Source organism: Hemitrygon akajei, chromosome 2 (assembly GCF_048418815.1).
Source record: "Hemitrygon akajei chromosome 2, sHemAka1.3, whole genome shotgun sequence".
Taxonomy (NCBI): Eukaryota; Metazoa; Chordata; class Chondrichthyes; order Myliobatiformes; family Dasyatidae; genus Hemitrygon; species Hemitrygon akajei.
The window spans coordinates 42,840,818-42,864,583 of NC_133125.1; the positions used below are offsets into that span (position 1 = coordinate 42,840,818).

The 23,766-nt window shown below is 41.9% G+C and overlaps 1 protein-coding gene across 1 annotated transcript in view; it reads right to left on the bottom strand.

Moving 5' to 3' along the window:
• The window catches only part of LOC140741254 (fructose-1,6-bisphosphatase isozyme 2-like), a 74,317-nt gene extending 51,674 nt beyond the window's left edge, over positions 1-22,643 (bottom strand). The window contains exons 1-3 of the mRNA XM_073071242.1: positions 22,391-22,643; positions 8,833-8,995; positions 6,444-6,536 (exon numbers count right to left, since the gene is read on the bottom strand). Of these exons, the coding sequence (XP_072927343.1) occupies positions 6,444-6,536; positions 8,833-8,995; positions 22,391-22,560 (426 nt within the window). The 5' untranslated portion in view covers positions 22,561-22,643. The remainder of the gene's footprint in view (positions 1-6,443; positions 6,537-8,832; positions 8,996-22,390) is intronic.
• Between the last annotated feature and the right edge of the window lie 1,123 nt (positions 22,644-23,766).

Sequence of the window (23,766 nt, forward strand, 5' to 3'; positions counted from 1 at the left end):
CTGGGCTTTTATTCGTTAGGATTTAGAAGAGTGAGATGTGTCCAGAATGGAACACATAGAATCATGAGGGATCTTAACAAGGGTGATTTCTCTTGTGGGAAAACCTAAAATTGGGGGTGGGGGTCAGAAATGTAAGAGTGTGATGGGGTAATTCTTCTCCCTTAGAATGCCAATGTATTCCTCAGAGGCAGTGGAAGCAGAGCCTGTGGATATTCTGTAGGCAGAGCTAGAGCGACAGCTAATAAGGGGACGGTGATTATGGGTAAACAGGACTGTGGAGTTGAGGTTACAATCAGATATGTGATGATCTTATTAAATAGTGGAATGGACTTGAGGATAAAAATTTGGCTATCTGATGGAGTGTGAATGTGCTTGCAACTTTATTAAGCAAAGGCTTGTAAGAGAAACGTCCACACCAAACAGCTTCTGTCCTCTTATAATTTATCCCAGTCATTCCCAAAGTGGGTGATATTGCCTCCTGGGGGTGGTGGGAGTTTCTAAGGGGGGGGAATAAAGATACAGGGGGCAGCAGGGGATGCTCAGTAGCAAGGGGACAGCTCAGGGCCAACAGGCTTACTTTAAGAACTGAATTACTTATTATAAGCATACGATCCTCAGTGCTTCATAACAGATGACAATGATCACATCATCTTTTGCTAACCCACCGTTCTCTTAGACTATGCTCAAAGCACATTATAGTTTTTGAAAAGCAATGTGATAGTTCTGTATCGGGCACGTCATGAGAAATCCGGACTGAAGAACTCATGTTATTTCTGGGCTCGGCCTGCGCATTGTTGCCGTTCACTACTGTAGTACAGTGTCAGTACAATTCCCATATTCCCTGATGCAATTCCTGTCAATTATGGTATGGCAATCAATGGGGTAGGGTTCAGAATCTGCCCTTTTGAAAGAACTTGGCCGCATTTCTCCAGCCCACGGCCCAAACCAGATGTCGCTGCCCCACTTCAGGCAGAGTCAGGTTTTGCCTGAGCCATGATGAAGCCATAACTTTCCCCTTGATTGCAGTGCTTGAGGAGGGATTTAAACAATAGGCGATTGACCATGGTCACCAATCCATAACGAAAATAGCAGAAGCAGACTGACTGTGAAAGAAGTGTAGACAGTGTAGAGTGGAGTACCTGAAATACGGATTTACACCAGCACCAAGCCAACAACAGCAGCCAATGTGCCTATTGTGTGAGAAAGCTTTTTCAGATCAGATACTAAATCCATCAAGGCTCACTGAACATTTGAAGAGAATACACTCTGACAAAGCAAACAAGAACTTGGCTTATTTTCGATCACTTTGTGACAACTTTCAGAAACAGAAAACACTTCAAAACATGTTTGTCAGCACTTTGTGAGCTTTTCCGGTCTCCAAGCCTCTCTGATTTGGAAGAGAAAGAAAGAATACCAGATGATTATTTTCAAGTACACAGTGCCCACCTGGGTGAGCAACATAAAAACGTGACAGAGAGATTTCAGGATCTTCTCTTGATCCAAATTCCAGATTCCATTCCTGAATACGTAACGAGGAATTAACAGGAAGGATGGAAAAAGAACAGATCTCGTTACAAAATGATTTGAGCTGAAATTGCGGTTTAAAAAATCTTATCAATACTTTTGTTTGCTGAAAGAAATCTCTAAACACTATCCTGCACTTTGGAAAAAGGTCAAGATGTTCTTTATTGCTTTTCCAACATTATGTTTAGTGCTTTCAGTGCAGTCGCCCCAACTTCTTTCAAAGCAACGATACAGACTGAAAATGACTGAACGTGGGGATCTGTGACTCCTTCTGAGTGACATTCAGCCTGATGTTCAGAAGCTGATATCACTGCATCAAGCCCGTCCATCTCATTGAAAAATGAAAAAGCAATGACGTAGTGAATGGTGGACCACTAATGTTTGCTCTGAAATTGTTGATGAAATTTGTTTTTACTACAATTAAATAATTAATCTTATTTGTAGCTTTAAATAGATTTGAATGACTTTTGCAATTATTTGTCTCTGCTTTGAATTTGCAGTTCCTATTTTCTTTCACTGTGCGCTGTAAATCAAAGTTTTTCATAGTTTTTGTGTAATGACCGGAATGGGAGAGAGTGGCATTGGGGGTGTGGTCTGGGAGCCAAGGGGCTGGTAACCCCCAAAAAGTTCGGGACCATTGATTTATCCTTTTAAACTGATCTAGCTTTCTGCCTGTGATTGGGGTGGGGGGAGCTGCCTGTTATTTCACGTACGATGGCAGGACAAAGTCCCAGACACGGAGGTCCTGGAGCGGGCTAGCACCCACAGCGTCTACACCCTCTTACAGAAAGCCCAAGCCAGATGGCCTGGCCATGTCGTCAGGATGTCTGACAGTCGACTACCAAAACAGCTGCTGTATGGAGAGCTGAGCCAGGGCAAGCATTCAGATGGAGGGCAGAAGAAACGTTTCAAAGACTGCCTCAAAGTGTCCCTCAAAGACTTCAACATCAATCCCAGTAGCTGGGAATCGCTTGCTCTGGACCGCCCAACCTGGTGGAGCAGGACCACTACAGGAGCGTATGCAGCAGAAATCAGACGCACCGCAGAGGCTCAGAGGAAACGCGCCACGCGCAAGGCTCGAGCTACCTCCACTTCCACTGCAGCACCTACCCTCATGTGTCCCACATGTGGGCGAGCTTTCAGGGCCCGGATTGGCCTCACCAGTCACCTCCGGACCCACAGTCATAAACCCTCCACCTGCCAGAAGTCGTGGTCGTCTTCGACACCGAAGGACGAACAACATCACCTGGATTTCACGAAAACATTTCAATCCTGTGGTAATTTGTACAAAAAATGTCATTCCATTTAAGTGACAATGACCCCAGAACAATGTGTTGATGACTGAAACTGTTTACAGAAACACTGATTTTCATTTAATGGAGTGAAGCATGTTTTCATGCAGTCTGCAAAGGTGTAAGGAATTCAAAATTCCAGCAGACATGTAGGGTGCAAAACCGTAGTGTAGATTGCTCAGTGAAAATTTAAATATGTGTTCAAACTAGAAAAGCTGAGGTAATCAGACCATGAAATGTAGAATTAGAGTTGTTGCAGTACCCAAGGAGATTATTTGGTCCACCAGCAGAATTGTAGAAATTTATGACCTTTGCTGTCCAGCCAGCCAACAATGATCTATAGATTAATTCCTCTTTCCTGCCATTGACTTGAAGGTTATACAGCTCTTCAAGTGCTCCAAGTGTCAGATTATTGCTGTTTTTAAACCTTCCTAATGACCTTCTGCACAGTATACTAACTATGGAAGTACTCAGAACCACATTTTATATTGTCTAACATGGAATTTCCTATATACATTAATATGTTAATCATGAAGTACCCTGAAAACTGGATTGAAGGGCAGCAAACAGGAATTAAAATTCTGATCTGTATTTCAGTTAATCACAAACTCTGAGCTTCCAGAGAAGTTTTGATTTAATATTAAGTCCAAAAATTAAAAGCTAGCAGCACATGTGCACATCAGTGCAATTCATAAGTAAGTCATGACATAGATAAGGTGAATATCCAATTGTTTCACCGGGATAGGGGAGTCCAAAGCTTGAGGGCAAAGGTTTAAAGCAAGAAGTAAAAGATGTATCAGGGACCTGAGGGGCAGTTTCTTCACACAGAGGGAAGTGCATACATGGAACAAGCTGCCTGAGGAAGTAGGAGAGACAGATACAATTTCAGCGTATGGATGGGTACATGGATAGGCAATAAATATGGCCCAATGAAGACAAATGAATTAGCTCAGCTAGGATGAAGCTCTTGTTTCCATGCTGTAAGTTTATATGATCTATATGGTGAGAATACAGCCAGGAACACTTTTAATCATCCCAGGCTCACCAGGGAGCCTGCTCTACTCATGGAGTTGTATCTCAACTTCTGAAAGGTGTGAGATAAAGCTGAAGAATTTTAGGATATTCAGATTCAGATTCACTTATTTATCGCATGTACATCAAAACATGCCGTGAAATGTGTGTTATTTCAGAATCAGAATCAGGTTTATTATCACCGGCATGTGACGTGAAATTTGTTAACTTAGCAGCAGCAGTTCAATGCAATACATAATTAGCAGAGAGAAAAAAATAATAATGAATAAAATAAAACAATATTAAATAACAAATAAACCAATTACCTGTATTGAATAGATTTTTTTAAATGTGCAAAAACAAATACTGTATATTAAAAAAAGTGATTGAAGCCCAAAGCTTCAATGTCCATTTAGGAATCGAATGGCAGAGGGGAAGAAGTTGTTCCTGAATCGCTGAGTGTGTGCCTTCAGCCTTCTGTACCTCCTACCTGATGGTAACAGTAAGAAAAAGGCATACCCTGGGTGCTGGAGGTCCTTAATAATGAAAACTGCCCTTCTGAGACACCGCTCCCTAAAGATGTCCTGGGTACTTTGTAGGCTAGTGCCCAAGATGGAGCTGACTAGACTTACAACCTTCTGCAGCTTCTTTCAGTCCTGTGCAGTAGCCCCTCCATACCAGACAGTGATGCAGCCTGTCAGAATGCTCTCCACGGTACAACTATAGAAGTTTTTGAGTGTATTTGTTGACATGCCAAATCTCTTCCAATCCTAATAAAGTGTAGCCACTGACTTGCCTTCTTTATGACTACGTCGATATGTTGGAAACAGGGTAGATCTTTAGCGATCTTGACACCCAGGAACTTGAAGCTGCTCACTCTCTCCACTTCTGTTCCCTCTTGGTGCACCATCAATAACTCTCGGAGACGTGAGGCGAGATATAGGCTTTTACTGGCTGGAAGAAAGAACAAGCAGCAAGTGACCACCACACTACATCCTGGAGACTGAGGCCGGGGCTGTGTCTCCAATCGCCTTTATACCGGGGTCCGTGGGAGGAGCCACAGGAGCAGTCAGCAGGGGACGTGTCCAGACAGGTATAGGTAGTTCACCACACCTCTATGAGGACTGGTATGTGTTCCTTCGTCTTACCCTTCCTGAAGTCCACAATCAGCTCTTTCATCTTACTGATGTTGTGCCAGGTTGTTGCTGCAGCACCATTCCACTAGCTGGCATATCTCATTCCTGCACGCCCTCGAGAGAGTCTACCAACCAACATAGCCTAACGAAGTGCTTGAGTTAGCCCACTACACATTCTGGTGTTAATGTAGCATGCCCACAATGCTCAGCAGAGCAACACAGGACGCAACAAGCAACAAAACAACAACAGCGAAACAAGCCCCTTTCCTCCCTCCCTCTCCCCCTCCCACCCCACACATGAACGTTCCTCCAACCCTAGGACAGGCCTCTAGTCTCCAGGCTTCAGTCATTGGGCTTTGACTTCCAGACTTCTGACAGACTTCTGCTCTCTGATCTTTGGTATCATCTTCAAGACGAGCTGATAACAAGGCCCCAAGCTCCAGGCTCGAGCTCCGTGTTCACCGTCTCACGCCTCCTTGTGTCTGCTGCTTGCACGGACCTCTGATCCCGGAACTCGCCAACCTGGCTTAAGCTGACTGCAACAATAATGTACGCACAATCCCATAAAAAGAGATTCAAAATCCTTTCTCTTCAACTGGGACAGCCACAGATGTCCTTCACCCGTCCACGTCACTGGCCCTTGTGCATGAAGCTGAGACCCGACCTCTAACCCCTCTGCATCTCTGTTGCAAAACCCTAACCTGATCCCTAATTCCCCTGTCTCTCAACCAGTAACTCTGTTTTGTTTGGGTGTATTCGCGTATGGCTGAATGACAACTGAACTGGAAAGCCATCCCTATAAACTTAAAGATACAATTAAATCTGAGCCTTGAACTCAATGCAGATCACAGCTCGGTACCATCTTGAGCAGGTTAGCATGCTAGATCACATGGCACCCAGTCTTGACGCTGTTCAGAAAGGGGGAGCTACATTGCAGTGGGTGTGAGGTAGGGGAATTTGCCGGAAACCAGCTGGGACTTTGATAGTCAGTCACAGAGAAGCCTCGATTCAGCGATTCGAAGATTCAAAAGCTCGAAGTACATTTATTGCCTAAGAATGTATAAATTATACAACCTTGAGATTTGTTTGCTCAGAGGTGGCCATAAAGCAAGAAACCCACAAGAACCCAATTAAAAAGAAGACCAACACCTGATGTGCAAGAGAAAGGGGGAGAAAACACAAATCATGCAAACATTTGAAGTGAACAACAATATTCCAAACTAAATTGAGTCCTCAGATCTGAACCCCGGATCAGTTCATTATATTAGCGGGCGCAGAGCAGAGGAGTGACCTTAGCATTGCAGAGACTATCGCAATAAAGACTGGTAATTGATTGTTGACCAGAATACTGATTTAAATACAAAAGGATAGGTATACTTTTCATGGTTAAAGAAAACACTATATTTTAGCATTAATTTTCTGTGCTCTAGCTTCCCATGGCTAATGACTTAAATTTTCTTTTACAAAGAGGAAGACTTACCTTCCTGTAAACACCAAAAATGGTCCCAATAGGTGAAAGGCAGTCGATGTTCGAAGAGCCATCCAGTGGGTCAAAGCACACCAGGTATTTCCCCTGGAACAAACAAGTGTAAGCTAAACTGACTGCGACAATAATGTACACACAGTCCTTTACGAGGGGTGATTGATAAGTTTGTGGCCTAAGGCAGAAGGAGCCAATTTTAGAAAACCTAGCACATTTATTTTTCAACATAGTCCCCTCCTACATTTACACACTTAGTCCAGTGGCTGTGGAGCATACGGATCTTGGACCTACAGGAAGTGTCCACAGATGGGTGATTGATAAGTTCATGGCCTAAGGTAGACTGAGATGAGTTACTAACTTCAAACTTTCTGCATAATCACTCAAAGAGTTGACCTGCATGTGAATGTAACGAGAGCTGTATAACTCATCTCCTTCTACCTTAGGCCACAAACTTATGACCATCTGTGGTCACTTTCTGGAGGTCCAAGATCCGTATGCTCCACGACCACTGGACTAAGTGTGTAAATGTAGGAGGGGACTATGTTGAAAAATAAATGTGCTAGGTTTTCTAAAATTGACTCCTTCTACCTTAGGCCATGAACATATCAATCACCCCTCGTAAAAAGAGATCAAAATCCTTTCTCTTCAACTGTGTTTCTGGTTCCCTCTCATATACACAGTTTCCTAATCCAAATAGTCTGCTGTCTAGTAGTATGTTGTCATTATTTTAAATGCTTTGTGAGACAGCCTGACACATGTAGAAATTATATATTACTATTCTGTCATAATGAATTGTGATTACTAGGTGAAACTAGTAATTACTTACCAATGTCATGTTAGTTATTTTGGGGAAGTTTTCCACTCGGTTATATCCACAAAACATTAAAAAAGTTATATTAACAATGGTGAAATGGTGATACCCATTGGTATTCTTGAAGAGAGCTGCCGTGGAATCTAGCAATCTCTTTGACATGATTTTCTCTTTCTCCTTTGACTGCAGCCAGATGTCATTCTGAAGAGATCTCTGGGATCAAACTGTGGTATCATTAAACAGGGTAAGCTGCGAACTATTTTACTGAATTGTCTCAGATGGCAAACCAGGAGTTTAAAAAAAACCTTCAGCCAACTTTCCAAATGCTTTTCAGAATACACGATAAAGACTGAAATGTAGGTGAGTGCAAGGTAGAAATATCAAAGCAAGTGTGTTATTTTAAAACCACACTGAATGGATGGGATTAAAATTATATATACTTTTGGGAGTTATGGAGTTTGCTAATGAGTAATTATGACTTAGTCCATAAACAATTTAGTTATACTTCATTCACAAGGGATAGCACATCCATTTCTTGTTCTGAAATGATTTGCAAGAAGTTCCTGTAGTTTGTTGATTTCTGCCAATTGCACTGAAAAAGAGCTGTATGACAATGCATCTTCTGGGGAAAGCAATGGACTATTGACAACAATTTTTGATGTCCATATTTTGTTGTTTGCCTGGGCACTCTGGAGATCATGATCTGCTGTCCTCTGTTACAGGTTACGCCAGGGTTCCATTCCTGTGAACTGGTCATAACCCAAAAAGTTTGCAAAGCAGACAGATTACTGAAGGAACACGCACAAAATGCTGGTGGAACGCAGCAGGCCAGGCAGCATCTATAGGAAGAAGCACTGTCGACGTTTCGAGCCGAGACCCTTTGTCAGGACTAACTGAAAGGAAAGATAGTAAGTATCACAAATTCCACCAGCATTTTTTGTGTGTTGCTTGAATTTCCAGCATCTGCAGATTTCCTCGAGATTACTGAAGGAGACCACTCTGTTTATCCCGTTAGGGAGATTATATCTGTGAACTAAGTTCCCATATGGCAGAAGATGCATGCAGCCTCATAGCAGCCTGAACACCCATCCAGCTGATCACACAAAGGCTTGTTCATATGTTTGGACTGTACAGTAAGGTTTTTTTGTTTTATGTTGCATGAGGCCATGAATAATTGTAAGTCCTGATTATCTTTCTTATCAGTCTTATTGCAGATTTTGGGTCAATGTTTTAGAATTTTAAGATTGTTTCTGTGAAACATTTCTTTACCAAAATGTCCACACCTCATTCTTCCTCAAAACACTTACTGTGATTTTAATCCATTTTATTTATTTGTGATTAATTATAAAGGTCCAGCATCTGGACTTGTGTCCTAAATATAACACTATATTGGGGAGCAAAACTGCAGGACTTAGGTTTTAATTATGAATTATGCACTAAGTTTTCCCTCTTTTGTTTTGGGTGTTTGACTTCCAATCAACTTTTCTGAAGAATTGGCATGGACGTTGAGAGGGCAGCAACAGGCAGTGCAGTGGTTACTACATCACCCACCCATCACATTCATTATATACTCACCCTCTTCTCTGGATCCACAATTATCGCATCTTTATTCTCCTCCGACACTAGTATGCATGTACTGAATGATGATTTTAGCATATTAATGACTAGGTCATTAGACAAGATATCCAGCTTCTTGACTTCATCTCCCGTCACATTCACAGTCCCTGCGATTCCATACCTAAATAAAACAATTTGTGGAGGATCTTTAAGCATTTGTCAGGTAGGAGTTACTTAAATATAGCTCACCAACGCTAAACAGTAACTGTTTCATTTTCTGAGCTGTTTTGAAATCTGACCACACAGCCCTTTTAAATGGCAAGCACATAGCATTCAAAATCTCCTCATGTTACTCCTCCATTTTCTCTCTAAGTTAAGAGTCCAACTGGCAAGACGCCTGCAGGCTGGGAGCCTTTCACTGGTCACCACAGTGATGTGATCCATTGATGCACATTGCGGTGAAAGTATCGAAAATTCTCAATAAAGATAGCATTCCCTATTTAATGTGGGTTTTGCTTGTGTGTTTTCCTCACTGGCTTGCAAATAGCCTTTGTGAAGAGCAATTAAAGATTTCCAACAGAAAGTTTGTTAATTAAATTTTTGGCCAGGGAGGTTTCACTGGCAATGGGATTTGAAGAGAATGGTGCAATATTTCTTCAGAGCTGAGCAGATGGGAGTTAGCATTCTTTCCATATCTAATCATGCAATTTTTGTCAAGTTACATATATGTAGTAACCACCCTACAAACCACTGTAAGTAATACCACGGGACCTGTTTGTACCAGAAAATCTACTTTATTCCTTTCTCTTCACTGCTTTTGAGCCCTTTATATCTTTCTTTTGCACTTTCTTATCTTCATTGCTTTGTCCTTTTTAATGTTTTCTTTGTGCATGATATCAAAAAACTGATCCATTTAATGGAAATAATCTTGCTGATTTTTCCCCATATTTAATGGAAGGTAAAGTGAAATGTGCATGTATACAGGCAGGGGATTCATCAAGTCTAATTGACGTACCTACATTTTCAAAGCCAGGTATTGAGCAGTAACATTACTGTAACATCCAGCCTAAGGTAACCCACAGTCATGTTGATTTAATTTCAGCAGAAGCTAACTCCAGCTGAAGATAGGCTGTACTTCTTATAAGAGAGATATATTGGGGCATTAGAACTGGTCAGGGTGACGTGGAGTCATCTAGTACCGATGTGATTTGCTCAAGCTGTATTCTTTTTTTTGTAATTTATTTTTTTATTGAAGTTCATCATCAAACAAACATTTCTATAAGATGTATTTCAGACATTGTACATATATATCATATAATCATATATATCACAAATCCCCACAAAGTATTTATCTGAGGTATACACTTATAGAAAAGAGCAGAAAGAAAAAACAAGCAAAAGGAAAAAACTATGTACAAGTAGGGAGTGATCTTTTTTTACAACAAATTCATTGATTTGTGAGAATAAAATCAGGCCTATGAGGCATTATGTCGTTAAACCATTTTTCCCAGTATGAATCAAATTGTTCCAGCTTATGATTAACAGATGCTGTTATCTTCTTCATTTTTTAAATGTCCGTTGTAATTTCTATCCATGCATTTAAAGTTGGGCTCTCCTGTGATAACCATTTCCTAGTAAGAGTCTTTTTACCAGCCACCAACAGTATATCCATTAAATATTTATCTCTTTTCAACCATTCTTGAGGTATATATCCAAAATATATGGTCTTACTTTCTAAGGGTATTTCACATTTAAAGATGTCTTGTAGGGCATTGTGTATCCCCCTCCAATAGTTTTTGATAACAGGGCAGTCCTAAAAAATATGATGATGATTTGCATTTTGATTTCCACAATTTCTCCAGCAAACAGGGAGGTTACTATCATAATAGGATTTCTGAGAGGGTGTAATAAAATATCTTATCAAGTTTTTCCACCCAAACCCCCTCCATTTCTGTGAACTGGTACACTTCCATTGATATCTCCATATTATTGTCCATTCTTCCTCAGATATAATTATCCCTCCTTCCTTATCCCATTTTGTTTTAATGTATGAAGTCGAATGTGCTTTAAGATTTGACAACCCCTTATACATGCTTGATATGATTCTACTGTGGCGACCCACTTTCTGCACAGGCGAACCGGCTCACAAATAGCCAGCGCGCGGGGAGAGACTTTGGTAATGCACCTCTGACGTCATTTCTGCCCAGAGAGGGCGGGAACTAGGGATTAAAAGCCAGCGCCGCGAAGTTTGAATAAACTAGTCTCAAAACCACTTACCGACTGTGTGTCGTTGTTTCTAGCTCTGTATGTAGTACATCGCTACACTACTACCGTTATCTGAATGATATGCTTTTCTAAGGAGAATGCCTACCAGGGCAGCTTTATCTCGGGGCCTCCTTGAAGGAATGAAACATCCACACCGATTCCTGAAGATTTTCTGACTCATGACTTTTCAAAGTGTTGCAAATAGTACAGAGAGCTTAATTCCACGAATTAGCAATAGAAAGATCTACTACCACATAAGCCACCCATTTTCACCCACAAAACCAATGTGGCAGCAAGCCATTCTCAGTCCTGAGGGGTTGCTTTAGGGTTCAGCTTCGTAAGGTTGAAATTTGGGACTGTATCTGAAAATGCATTGTGTGGTTTGAAAAACAAAGCTGACGCTGCATCAGTGTCCCATGCTGACTATTGTCACTGTATGCCCACACTGAATTTCCTCCTGGTTTGTCAACACATTGTTTCATACTGAGGTTGAACACATAGGGACCAAGTGGCCATGATCTCATGTGGCCACACATAGTCCCAAGAGAGAAGACACAACTTCCACACAAGCAGAAGACTGAACCCAGACTGCTGGTGCTGTGAGGAACAGCTCTTCTAGTTGCACCACCTCGTTGCCCCCTGTCATTGTATCAAGGAATTCGGTGGTTCAAGAAAGTAGCTCATAATGAGACCAGGGAACTCACCACCCCTCCACCAATTTTTCTCTTTCCTCCTGAATATACTAATTAGTACTGAGGAAAGACTCCATGAGGTGAAGCAACCATCTGATTAATTGACCTCCCCCCTATCAAATAGTTATTATTTTTATAATAATTCCATCAGGAGAAAGAACTGGATAATTTTCCAGCACAGATAGCTGTGACATCTTGGAACACCCTTACTGTTACTTTGGCTGAAATCAGATTTCTAGTTCAATAAAACCACAGTCCCGGTTTGTCTATAACTAAATGACTAAATGGATGAGTGGGCCACCTGTTCCCTTCAGCCTGCTCTGTTAATCATCTTCCTGCATTATCTCACAATGTTAGATTCTTCAGTTTACAAAAATCTATACATTTCAGGATGGAATCAGTACACTGGAGGTTAAGTAAGATGCAGGCCCGTATTTGTTGAAGGAAATCTTGGGTAGAACTTACAAGTTTGGGAATGAGTAATTGACCCAGCACTGCTCATTTCCCACCACAGCTGGGTCTGAATATTTACTCCCCTGTGTCTCTGGACATGAGCTACCACTTGGTTCTGCAAAGTAGAAAATCTGGACCAAAATTATATAAACTAGGGGTTCCCAATCTGGGGTTCAAGACCCCTTGGTTAATGGTAAGGGTCCTTGTCATAAAAAGATTGGGAACCCCTGATCTAAACTGATATTTGAGATCCAAAAACAAGTGCTGCAGATGCTGGAAATCTGAAATAAAACAGAATATTTTGGAAATACTTAGCGGGTACAGAATACCTGTAGAGCAAAATAATGTTAATATTTCTGGACAATGATTTTCATTGGAAGTATCACTGAGCTGAAACCTCACTCCGTTGGTCTCTTCATAGACTCTATTCCCTCAGACAAACTACAGGTTCCATTGCCTTTTGTCGCCATCTGCTGGCTGGTGAAGCACCTGACTGCTCAGAACCTCTCAGGTTTTCACTGATTCTCTTACATGTTGTCCACTTCTCAGTTTACTTATGGCATCGATTTGTAGTTGGTATTGTTACGAACCCCGTAACTGGGTGTCTTACCAGCAAAGATAGGAGTAGCCGTTGAAGTCTGATGATACTATTTTTAACAGTATTTATTAGTAAAAATACACAAAAATAATATCAATGCAAATATACAGATAATATACGTCGTCAATACTAAATCTAAAAGTGCGGGTATAATAATAATCAATAAGAAATAAGCTCTATCGTTGTCTAGGGGATAATGAATTGTCCGATGGAAATATAAAGTTCAGTTCATACAGGCTGCCATCGTTGCTGATCACCATGTGGCAATTGTTGGAGAGAGAGAGAGAGAGAGAGAGAAACTTGCCAACTTTCCTTGTTACGATCTTGATCCGTATCCGTCCTTTAGCTAGACCGTTCCGTGGAGGACTCGTCACCCAGGCAAGGATGGACACACACACAAGCCCCCCACCGGTCTCGTACGTTTCTCCTGGTGCGTCTGAGGGGTGTCTCCCCAGACCCGACTTTTATCCTCACTCATGGGGTCTCAGGTGTCAATCAGATTGGGATGATGCAGTCCCTCAACCAGATCACTCTGGTTGCCCCCTGAGGGGTTTCAATGAATAGTACAGTACTCAATACACAATTCCTTCTTCAAGAGACAATAGCAGTAATCAGTGGTTCCGTTCCGCTTTTGTTAGGAGACATTCCACTTTTTGTGTATTCCTGCGTTGTCAATAACAACTGCCTTTTCTGTTATCCTGCGTCTCTCTCTCATTACTGACATGATGTGTATCTCTCTCATTTCCTGACCCGAAATAATAGCGATCTTGCGATTCTCAAAAAGGAGGGGGCGACTTTGCACCCTTTGGCCCATCAGAGTTGCTCCACATTCGTAACAATATTATGACCACTGTATGTGTGTAGCTTCAGTTCACCAAGGATCAGAATCAGCAGGAATACATTGACAAATAATGGAGGAAAAATAACAGAAATATGTCAACTATCAGATGCAGACTGTGTGATCCACAATGTTCGTACCGAACTTTGTTCCAATCTAATCCCTTCTGCCAAGACATGATCCATATTTCTTCATTCCCTATATCCATGTGCTTATTGAAATGCATCTTAAATGCTTCTATCATACCTGCATCCACCAAAACCCTCGGTAACATGTTCTCTACACCAACTGTAAACCACCAACTGTACCAACTGTACACCAACTCTACAACCACCAACTACACCAACTGTACACCAACTCTACAACCACCAACTACACCAACTGTACACCAACTCTACACCAACTGTTTTTTACACACCTCTGTAAAAAACCTTGATCTACATATCTCCCTTAAACTCTTCTCTCATCTTGAAAGCTAAGCCCTCTAGTATTTAACATTTCCACCCTGAGAAACTGGCTCTGATTATTTACCCTATTTATGCCTGTCATAATTTTATAAACATCGATCAGATTCTAATATCAAATATTGAGGAACGTGGTGGTAGTTAATAGTGTCATTCCAATGCCACTTAGTTAGCCACTCCTTCACGGGAGGAGTTCTCACACTGTACAAGCAAGGTTATCAGTAAAGTTCAGTTGAATATTCTGCAGGCTGGAGTCTTGGTGTGTGCTCTGCACCGTCCCTCAATGTAGAACATAACACGGTGTCAAGGAGTGGTTGATCGTTAATGAATTGGTGCTACAGACCAAGTGAGATTCCCCAAGAAGAAATAGAGTAAATCTGTTCTTGATCACATATATCTACAACAAATATCCAGAAGCTTATCAACTTAAACCGCCTATGCTAGTTGCTAATTGTATGCACCTTGAGGCTGAGCTGAGAGAGGGCCAGGGTTGCTAAACAACTCCGTCAAGCTGCACCTAAAGGTGAAAACGTTGTAATAATCAGTGGGCCACTAGCCTAGGGAAGAACATAGAGACACAGACACAGCTGAGAGCTCAGAGAAGTAAATCAAACTCTCAGAGAGAAACAAGACCTTTGTAATCCAAATAAATAACATTCTAAACAAACAAACAGGTAAATGGAGAAAATACCTGTAGTACTGTGGTGAACTACATATACCTGTCTGGCCACGCCCCCCCTGCTGACTGCTCCTGTGGCTCCTCCCACAGACCCCTGTATAAAGACTATTGGAGGCACGGCTCCTCCTTCAGTCTCCAGGATGTTGTGTGGTGGGTCTTGCTGCTGACGGTGCTTTCTTCCAGCTAATAAAAGCCTATCTCTTGTCTCACGTCTCCGAGAGTTATTGATGGTGCATCAAGTACCTACATCTACTTACCTACAAAAGCCCCTCTGAGACATCTGATTTCTCTAAGACCAGGCACCTTGAGAGATGTCTCAGAGGCTTTGAGAGATTTAGGGTTGGAAGCAATCTCACTCAGAATTCAGAAGAGCATCACGTAAGCACACTGATAAACTCCATGGGGGACAAAGCTGAGGACATCATGGGTGGATTAGGACTGAAAGATGCTAAAAAAAAGAGTACAAAACAGTGCAGGATAAAGGATATTTCACATGAAAGCAAAATGTGATATATGAGAGGGCAAAGTTCAACTCCAGGAAAAAGGAGCCAGATAAAAGTGTGTCACAGCATTGTATGCCCTGTTAGACAACTGTACACATGGAAATCTGAGAGATGAGCTCATTAAAGGTAGGATTGTTGTTGGGCTACTAGACATCAGCTTGTCAGAGAGACTTCAGCTGCAGGCAAATCTCACACTAGAGACGGCTATTACTATGGTCAGGCAGAGTGAGAATGTTCGTCAGCAACAGGCAGAACTCAGGCATGAAAACAATGCTGAGGTAATGCTAGAAGCTGAACAAAAAGAACGGTAGAAACAAAGTGCAGTCAGAAAGACTACAGAAAGAGGTGACAGTAGAGCTCAGCTCAAACGAACCAGACAAGTGAAACAAAGAGCATGTAAAATGTCCAGCTGCAGGAGATGCAGCAAGTCTCCATTTCACATCAAAGGGCTCCGTCCAGCAAAAGAAGTGAAATGCCACCAATGTAATAGAGTTGGCCATTATAAAAGGGACTGTCACTCAAAAACAGCTCTTCAGGAGAAAGCTTTCCTTGGGGCTTTAGATTCAGATAGAAAAGCTGGTGTACTAGGATTCAGTTGCAAAATGGATACCAGGTCAGGTGTCACAGCCATCCCTGACTGTATGTTCACAAAACTGATGAAGAAAACAAGCAGTATGCTAAACCTAGCAAAAAACCTGCCCATGAGGCCAGGGAAACATAAGCTCAGCGTGAAACAATGTTTACGATTTCCATCTGTAAAATTGAGAACCAGTTAGGAGAGGATGTGTATGTTGTATAGAATATCTTCTCACCGCTACTGGGATGTCATGCCATCAAGAAGCTGTACCTCATTGCAAAGTTAGATTCACTAAACAACGTTTAGTGGCAGGAGAAGTACCCGAAGTAGTTCACAGGCCTGGGGCTGATGAAGGAAGAGTACCTTATCCAACTGAGGTCAGGAGTGATGCCCTAAGCTCTGACCACAGTGTGGTGTATACCAGCCACATTGAGGAACAAAGTTAAAGCCGACCTTGAGAGAATGGGGAGAGTGGACCTACTGACTGGTGTGTGGGTATCGTTGCTGTTCCAAAGCTAAATGGTACACTGAGGATCAGTGTTAATCTAACAAAATTGAATAATGCAGTGAGGTGAGAGAGGTTTATTCTGCCCTCTGTTGAGCATACATTGGGTATGCTGGGTGGAGCAAAGTTCTTCACAAAACTAGATGCAAACTCGGGGTTTTAGCAAATTTGTTTAGCTCCTGAGTTACAGAAGCTCACACCATATGGACGCTATGCCTTGAAGAGACTTACTTTTGGCATCTCATCGGCCCCTGAACTCTTTCAGATGAGGATGAACCAAATTCTGTAGAGACTAGAAGGAGTAGTCTGCCACATAAACAGTGTACTCACCTTCGACGGCTCAAGTGAGGAACATGCCTTGGAGAAACTGAAATAGGCTGGACTCACCCTGAACAAAAAGAAATGTGAATTTACAAAGTTGGCAGTGAAGTTCTTAGGGCACCAACTGTCCTCAGATGGAATGCAACCTGATTCAGACAAACTATCAGTTCAGAACATGGAACAACCTACAAATGTATCAGAGATCTGCAGTCTCCTTGGCACGGCAAACCAGCTGGGAAAGTTCATTCCAGATTTGGCAGAGAAACATTTGGACCTAGGACCTACAAAAGGAAAAGTCATTCTCATCACTTAAAACAGAGGTTATCTCTCCACCAACATCGATATTCTTTGATCTGAACAAAGCAACCAAATTCTCAGCAGATGGCTCTTCCTTTGGCCCAGGGGGAGTGCTCATGCAAAACTGCATTGGTGTATGGAAATCGATGGCATCTGCATCAAAAGCACTGACTCCTACTGAACAATGTTATGCCCAAATCGAAAAGGAGACACTGGTTCTCATGGGCTTGTGAATGCTTCACCTACTTCCTAGGTACTAAATTCCCGCTTGAATCAGACCACCAGCTACTTGTCATCTTCCTTAGCTCGAAACACTTGGATGACTTACCTCCATGTCTGCAAAGATTCAGATTGAGGCTTATGTGAATCTGCTGTGACATTGAACATGTCCCTGGCAAGTCTTTCGTAACACCAGACACTCGATTGAGGATGCCATGCAAAAGTGAGCGGATGGAAGCTGACTCCACCCTCATAGAAGCTCAACTATGTGAAAGCTTTCCTGCATCGCAGAGAAAACTGGATCCTTATTTTAGAAAGGGTATACTGATGTTGGAAAGGGTTTAGAGAAGATTCACGGGAATGATTCCAGGAATGAAAGGGTTACCGTATGAGGAACGTCTGGCAGCTCTTGGGCTGTATTCCCTGAAGTTCAGGAGAATGAGGGGGGATCTCATAGAAACATTAGATATGGCAAAGATATTTCCCATGGTAGGGGAGTCTAGGACAAGAGGGCATGACTTCAGGATTGAAGGATGTCCATTTAGAACAGAGATGCAGAGAAATTAATTTAGTCAGAGGGTGGTAAATCTATGGAATTTGTTGCCACGAGTGGCTGTGGAGGCCAAGTCATTGGGTGTATTTAAGGCAGAGATATATAGGTTCTTGATTAGCCAGGGTATCAAAGGGTATGGGGAGAAGGCAGGGGAGTGGGGATGACTGGAAGAATTGATTGAATGGCGGAGCAGACTCGATGGGCCAAATGGCCTGCTTTTGCTCCTATATCTTATGGTCTTATGGAAATTTGTGCTGAATTGAAAAAGGACCAAATCTGCAGCAAGGTAAGGCAATAATGTGAGCATGGGTGGCCAGATGTTTCAAAAGGAGCTCAGAGACTCAGACCTTACTGGCTTGAAAGAGACACACTCACTATTCTTGAGGGTTTGCTGTTAAAGGGCTGCAATCATAGTTCTTGAATGCCCAAATCATCAGTCAAATCCACCAAGGACAATTGGTTTGGTGGCCTGGTCTGAGGGTTAGACCACGGAGATTATGTAAAGCAATGTGAAGCGTGCAGGAAACAGGATAAAAATCATGCTGAACCTCTCATTCTGTCCCACAGAATTCCCAGACTTCCCATGGCAAATTGCAGATGTAGACATTTTCGAGTTGAAAAGAGACAAATATCTTCTCACTGTGGATCACTACTCACAGAACGCTGAGGTGTCCAAGCTGTGCTCTACACCCTCAGCTGCAGTTATACAGTATCTGAAAGCAGTATTCACTCGCTGTGAAATACCAAAGACTCTTGTGTCAGACAACAGTCCATAATTCAGCTGCTCAGAATTCAAAGGCTTTGCTAGGGACTATGAGTTCAAACACCAGACAAGCAGTCCGCAGTATCCACAGGCTAATGGAGAAGTGAAAAGAGCAGTGCGAACAGTTTAGAGTCTCCTACCAAAGGCAAAAGACCCCTACAATGCACTGCCAGCTTAACGCTCCACACCTCATGCGAATCGCTGCAGTCAATCAGAGCTGTCAATGGGCCAGAGACTGAGAACAAGCCTACCCGTTCTCCCTTGCCTTCTCCAGCCTCACTTATCGGACTTAGACAACGTGTGAAATTTTGATTCAACAAAGAGTGAGAAAACGAAGAGTATGCAGGATTTCAAACATAGAACAAAATCTTTGTTGCTGCTCAGGAGTGGTGAAGCTGTTTGGGTTTCAGACCAATTCACCAAAGAACAATAGTCCAGCAGCATGCACCACAATTGTTATGATCAGAACATCATTGTGGTAGGTCAATTATGTGCGTTCATTTTGGTAGGTCAAATATGATGAAAGAATATAGTATTAATGGTAAGACTCTTAGCATCAGAGGATCAGAGGATCTTGGGGTCCGAGTTCATAGGACACTCAAAGCTGCTGTGCCTGTGTGGCTAAGAAGGCATACGGTGCATTGGCCTTCATCAACTGTAGGATTAAGTTTAAGAGCCGAGAGGTAATGTTGCAGTTATATTGGACCCTGGTCAGACCCCATTGGAGTACTGTGCTCAATTCTGGTCGTCTCACTACAGGAAGGACATGGAAACCATAGAAAGAGTGCAGAGGAGATTTACAAGGATGTTGTCTGGATTGGGGAGCATGCCTTATGAGAATAGGTTGAGTGAATTCGGCCTTTTCTCCCTGGAGCAACGGAGGATGAGAGGTGACCTGATAGAGGAGTACAAGATATTGAGAGGCATTGATCGTGTGGATAGTCAGAGGCTTTTTCCCGGGGCTGAAGTGACTAGCACGAGAGGGTATGGTTCTAAGGTGCTTGGAAGCAGGTACACAGGAGATGTCGGGGTAAGTTTTTTATGCAGAGAGTGGTGAGTGCGTGGAATGGGCTGCCAGTGGCAGTGGTGAAGGTGGATACGATAGGGTCTTTTAACAGGTACATGAAGCTTAGAAAAATAGAGGGCTATGGGTAAGCATAGGTAGTTCTAAGGTAAGGACATTTTCGGCACAGCTTTGTGGGCTGTGGGTTTTCTATGTTTCTATTTTTCTATCTATCACAAGGGGAAATCAAGCAGAACAGGTGTGCAATTGTGCACCTTCAAGGTCCACGAAAGGTAGTGAAAAAAATAGAGTGGCCTGATCCTTACGATGAAGACCACTGGCCTGAGATGGACAGAGCTATTCAAGAATCGGGTCATTTATCTGTCCCGCCACAGAGATATACTCCATAGGCTAATAGTTTAGGGCAAGTGGCTAAAGAGGCAGAATAATCCACTCACTTTTCCAGAGTGTTCAGGAAGTCTACCCTGATTTTGGGTTAGATTTAGTGTTTTTTAAAAAGAGTTCTAATGTTGAAAACTGTTCTTAAAAAAAGGAATTGGTGAAAAAAAGAAAAGAAATAGAGAGAGAAAGATCATTAAAACAAAAACAAAGACTTTTATTAAGATTGGCTATTTTTTAAATGTTTATGTAAGGGGCATAAGTGAACTGAATTGCTCAATTAATCACTCAGTTAGCCACTCCCATATGGGAGGAGTTCACATACTGCACAAGCAGAGTTATCAGTAAAGTTCAGTTGAATATCCTGCATATTGGAGTCCTAGAGTGCTCTGCACTCTCCCTCAACATCAAACACAACAAGGAATATAGTGAGTTTGCCTTTTACTGCAAAGTAGAACCATTTGATAGACACAGCCGCCAGAATGTAAAAGTTCATTGCTTGCAACATTTGAGGCCTTGATGAGGAAAGAAAGACATTAAAATGTATATGATGTTAGAGTCAGAAATAAAGGTTAAGAGGAAGGTATTAATTCAGGAAGCGATCAACAACACTTGATGACTGTGGTGAAATACCAGTGGTTAGGACAGGATGAATGGAGACAAGCAATTAATCAGTTTCAGTGCAGTGTTGAGATTTTGTTTGTCAGGCTTATTGGGCTACTTGTAGAGCAAAGCCAGTTGCAAAAATAAGGACTAGGATTAATAGGGCACATGGAAGAAGCAGAGTCAGATGGGCAGAAAGATTATGGGACTGTGAAGCTTTATGTAGAAGATTTGAACTGTGAATTCAGAACAAGTTGCAGTTTGAGAGTAAGTGAAGACATGGACGATAAACTGAGTGAAGAGCATTGGAGAAGTTGGTCCACATGATAACAGAAGAGTTGATGAAAGTACAGGTTAGGTTTTGGCAATAGTGATGAAGAAATATGATGCAGGCAGAGTTCCACTAAGGAGCAGATGAAGTCAGATTAGAGTTGTTACTGGGAGAAATTAATGTGTGAGGCATTGAAGAGCCTCATTGCAATGATCAAAAATAGGTGGTTAAAGAAAGTGAATGGGCAGAACTGGACAATAATTGTAGTTTTCAAGTGGCACAAAGTAAAAATAGTGCTGGAAGATGATAGAACAGCAAAATGTTTTAGATCCCGAAAAGAGAACATTTTATAAGTACTCAGGCTTCTCCGGAGAAAGAAATAGTCATGACATTTCAGTTTCATGAGCTTTGCTGTCGAGTTGGGAACAAGCAAAGCTGGCGTTTTGGAACCTAGTCCGAGAGGCAGCCAAGATCCCGTGAGCTTCGGGCTTTTGTGAGGACTATGAATTTGCTGAGAACTTGAGGCAGATGCTGCGAATTGAAGAAGGGGTCATATGAGGAAAACCCTCAAGTCTGGTAAAAATAAATTGAGCCGGTGCCCTTTATATTTATCATCTGAGAAAAGAAAGTATTGTAAGAGGGACAGCAATCTGAATATATTGCTGCCAAGTACCACACCATCAAGAGACCTATTTTTTTAAATTGAAATAAACTACACTGACAAATTATAGAACATAATTTTGATTTGTTACTATGGTCCTTAAGCTTTAAACAGATAAAATATCTATTTATTAATGTCAAGTCAATGTTTTCAATTATAAGAGTTTGCAAAATATTATTCTAATTGCAAGATTCTTAAGAATCTAAAATTACACAATCTGTCCAGCGTTCAGATTTATGGTAAAAACTGCTGATATGCCTCCTTGTACCTTGAAGTGCTCAGAATTAGTTAAAAAGCAGATTTACAGTTCACTGAGCTGTGGTATGGATGTTGCAATATCGGCATTGCTGCCTCAGCAAAACCTTGTGAATGGTGAGGGGAGGAGCAGGAAAATCAGCCAGGGTTTCCACTCCCGCTTCTTCATGTTTGACTCCTGATTCATGAGTGAATCCAAAAATACTGGATTGAAAGCTTTTGTTTTATTTCACACGACTGCAGCTCTTAGCAGAAATAAGCAAACCATTTCATAGAAAATCATAGTAAGTGGGTAGCTTTAAAGAGAACATCAAAAATAATCATAAACACAAGAGATTCTGCAGGTGCTGGGAATTCAGAGCAACAACACGAAATGCTGGAGGAACTCAGCAGATCAGGTGTGAAGAAAGGTCTCAGCCCAAAATGCCGTAGGTGCTGCCTGACCTGCTCAGTTTTGTGTGTGTGTGTGTGTGTGTGTGTGTGTTTTGCTCTGGATTTCCAGCATCTGCAGAATCTCTGAGAATAACAGAAATCATTGATTTCTCTCTGAATATAAAGTATATTTTCCAAGCAGGATTAAACAAACTGCATGTATTTGCTTACTTTGCAACACCATACATTTGTAGTATACAAGCTAACCAGAGGCCAAGGACTCACATATGGGCAAGACCAGCCTTCCTCACAGCACAAGAGATGGCCTTGATTGCAGTTAGCAGAGAATTCAGAAGCTGAGTGAACTCCCCCGTCCCTTTTGCTTTCCTTCCCTGTTCCATTACAAATCGAGTCATTGTTTCCACATCAACGTCAAAAGGTGACTGGTCCGACATTGTGGCAATATTCCTTTCTCTTCCGCAGTTGCAGGCGTAGTGAAGCACAGTGGAAGTATCGGACTGGAGAATCTATTTAAAGTCCCAGTCGGTAAGCCAACATTGAACAGCTGTTGGAACTATGCAGTCAAGATTGAAGTCAGTCAGAGGTTGGAACATGCATACTGTTTTGACAGACATGTCTCCCACAAGCGGGGAAGATATAAGACGCTGTCAAATTGAAGTTAATTCAGGATCTTTCGTAGCACCTCAGTAGGCATCACCCAGTAGGTAAATGCTAAATTGACAACTGTATGTAACTAACCTACCTTTGTTAAACCAAAAACAATTACAAATGTTAGAAGGTGTAACTGTTCTGGGGTGACATCACTAAAAGACTACAGAATATGCTAACATCATGCTGCTTTGAAAGGTCGACTTTTTTTGTCTTGTGTCATGTGTGCAGTAAAGAACTGGCACGAGGAAGGATCTCACCCTGACTGAAAATGCCAGACTTCTTCAGTGACAGACTGGAAAGCTTTTCCCTGTAACTATATCTGGAGATAACATTTAGCTAGTTACCACAGAGAACCCAAGCTGAGATCTGTGGGTGAGCAGAGTGTGTTCCACACTTCCCCATGGGTGAGCAGCGCCTTCATGTCAGATTTCACTCCCACAACACAGCCAAGATCCTTCTCCTGTCATCCACGGGTCTCCTGGGCCACCTACAAGAGTGATTTTAGTTTGCTAACCACGAAGTTCTAATCTGAAATGGAAATCTTAAGCCCTATCCGATATAGATGGCTACAGGTACCCGCGTTAAAGGGGAGGTTACACTGTAACCAATTACTCTTCAAAAAGTAGCTCACTTGCCTGTTTATCCTTTACAGCAAGCTTAGCTACCAACAGCCACGATTTGAGCAGTGGGTCACCCCTCTGTACCAAGGAGGAAATACTTCCAGCTGGCAAAGTGGTTTAAGCACAGTTCATTTATTTTTGTTGATTCAAATCCAGACAAAACTCATAAAACACATTTAAACCTCACAGAGGATTTTTATCTTATAAAAGAAAACCAAATTGCTAAAATTGTCTAAAACTCAAAGGATTTCTGAAACACAGATACAATTCCTGTAAGCTAAAAAGACATACAAATGATGCAGGTGGATGAATTGTCCATCACAGAAATCGAAGGCGGAGAAGGGGATTCTAGTCACCTGTCTTTCTGTC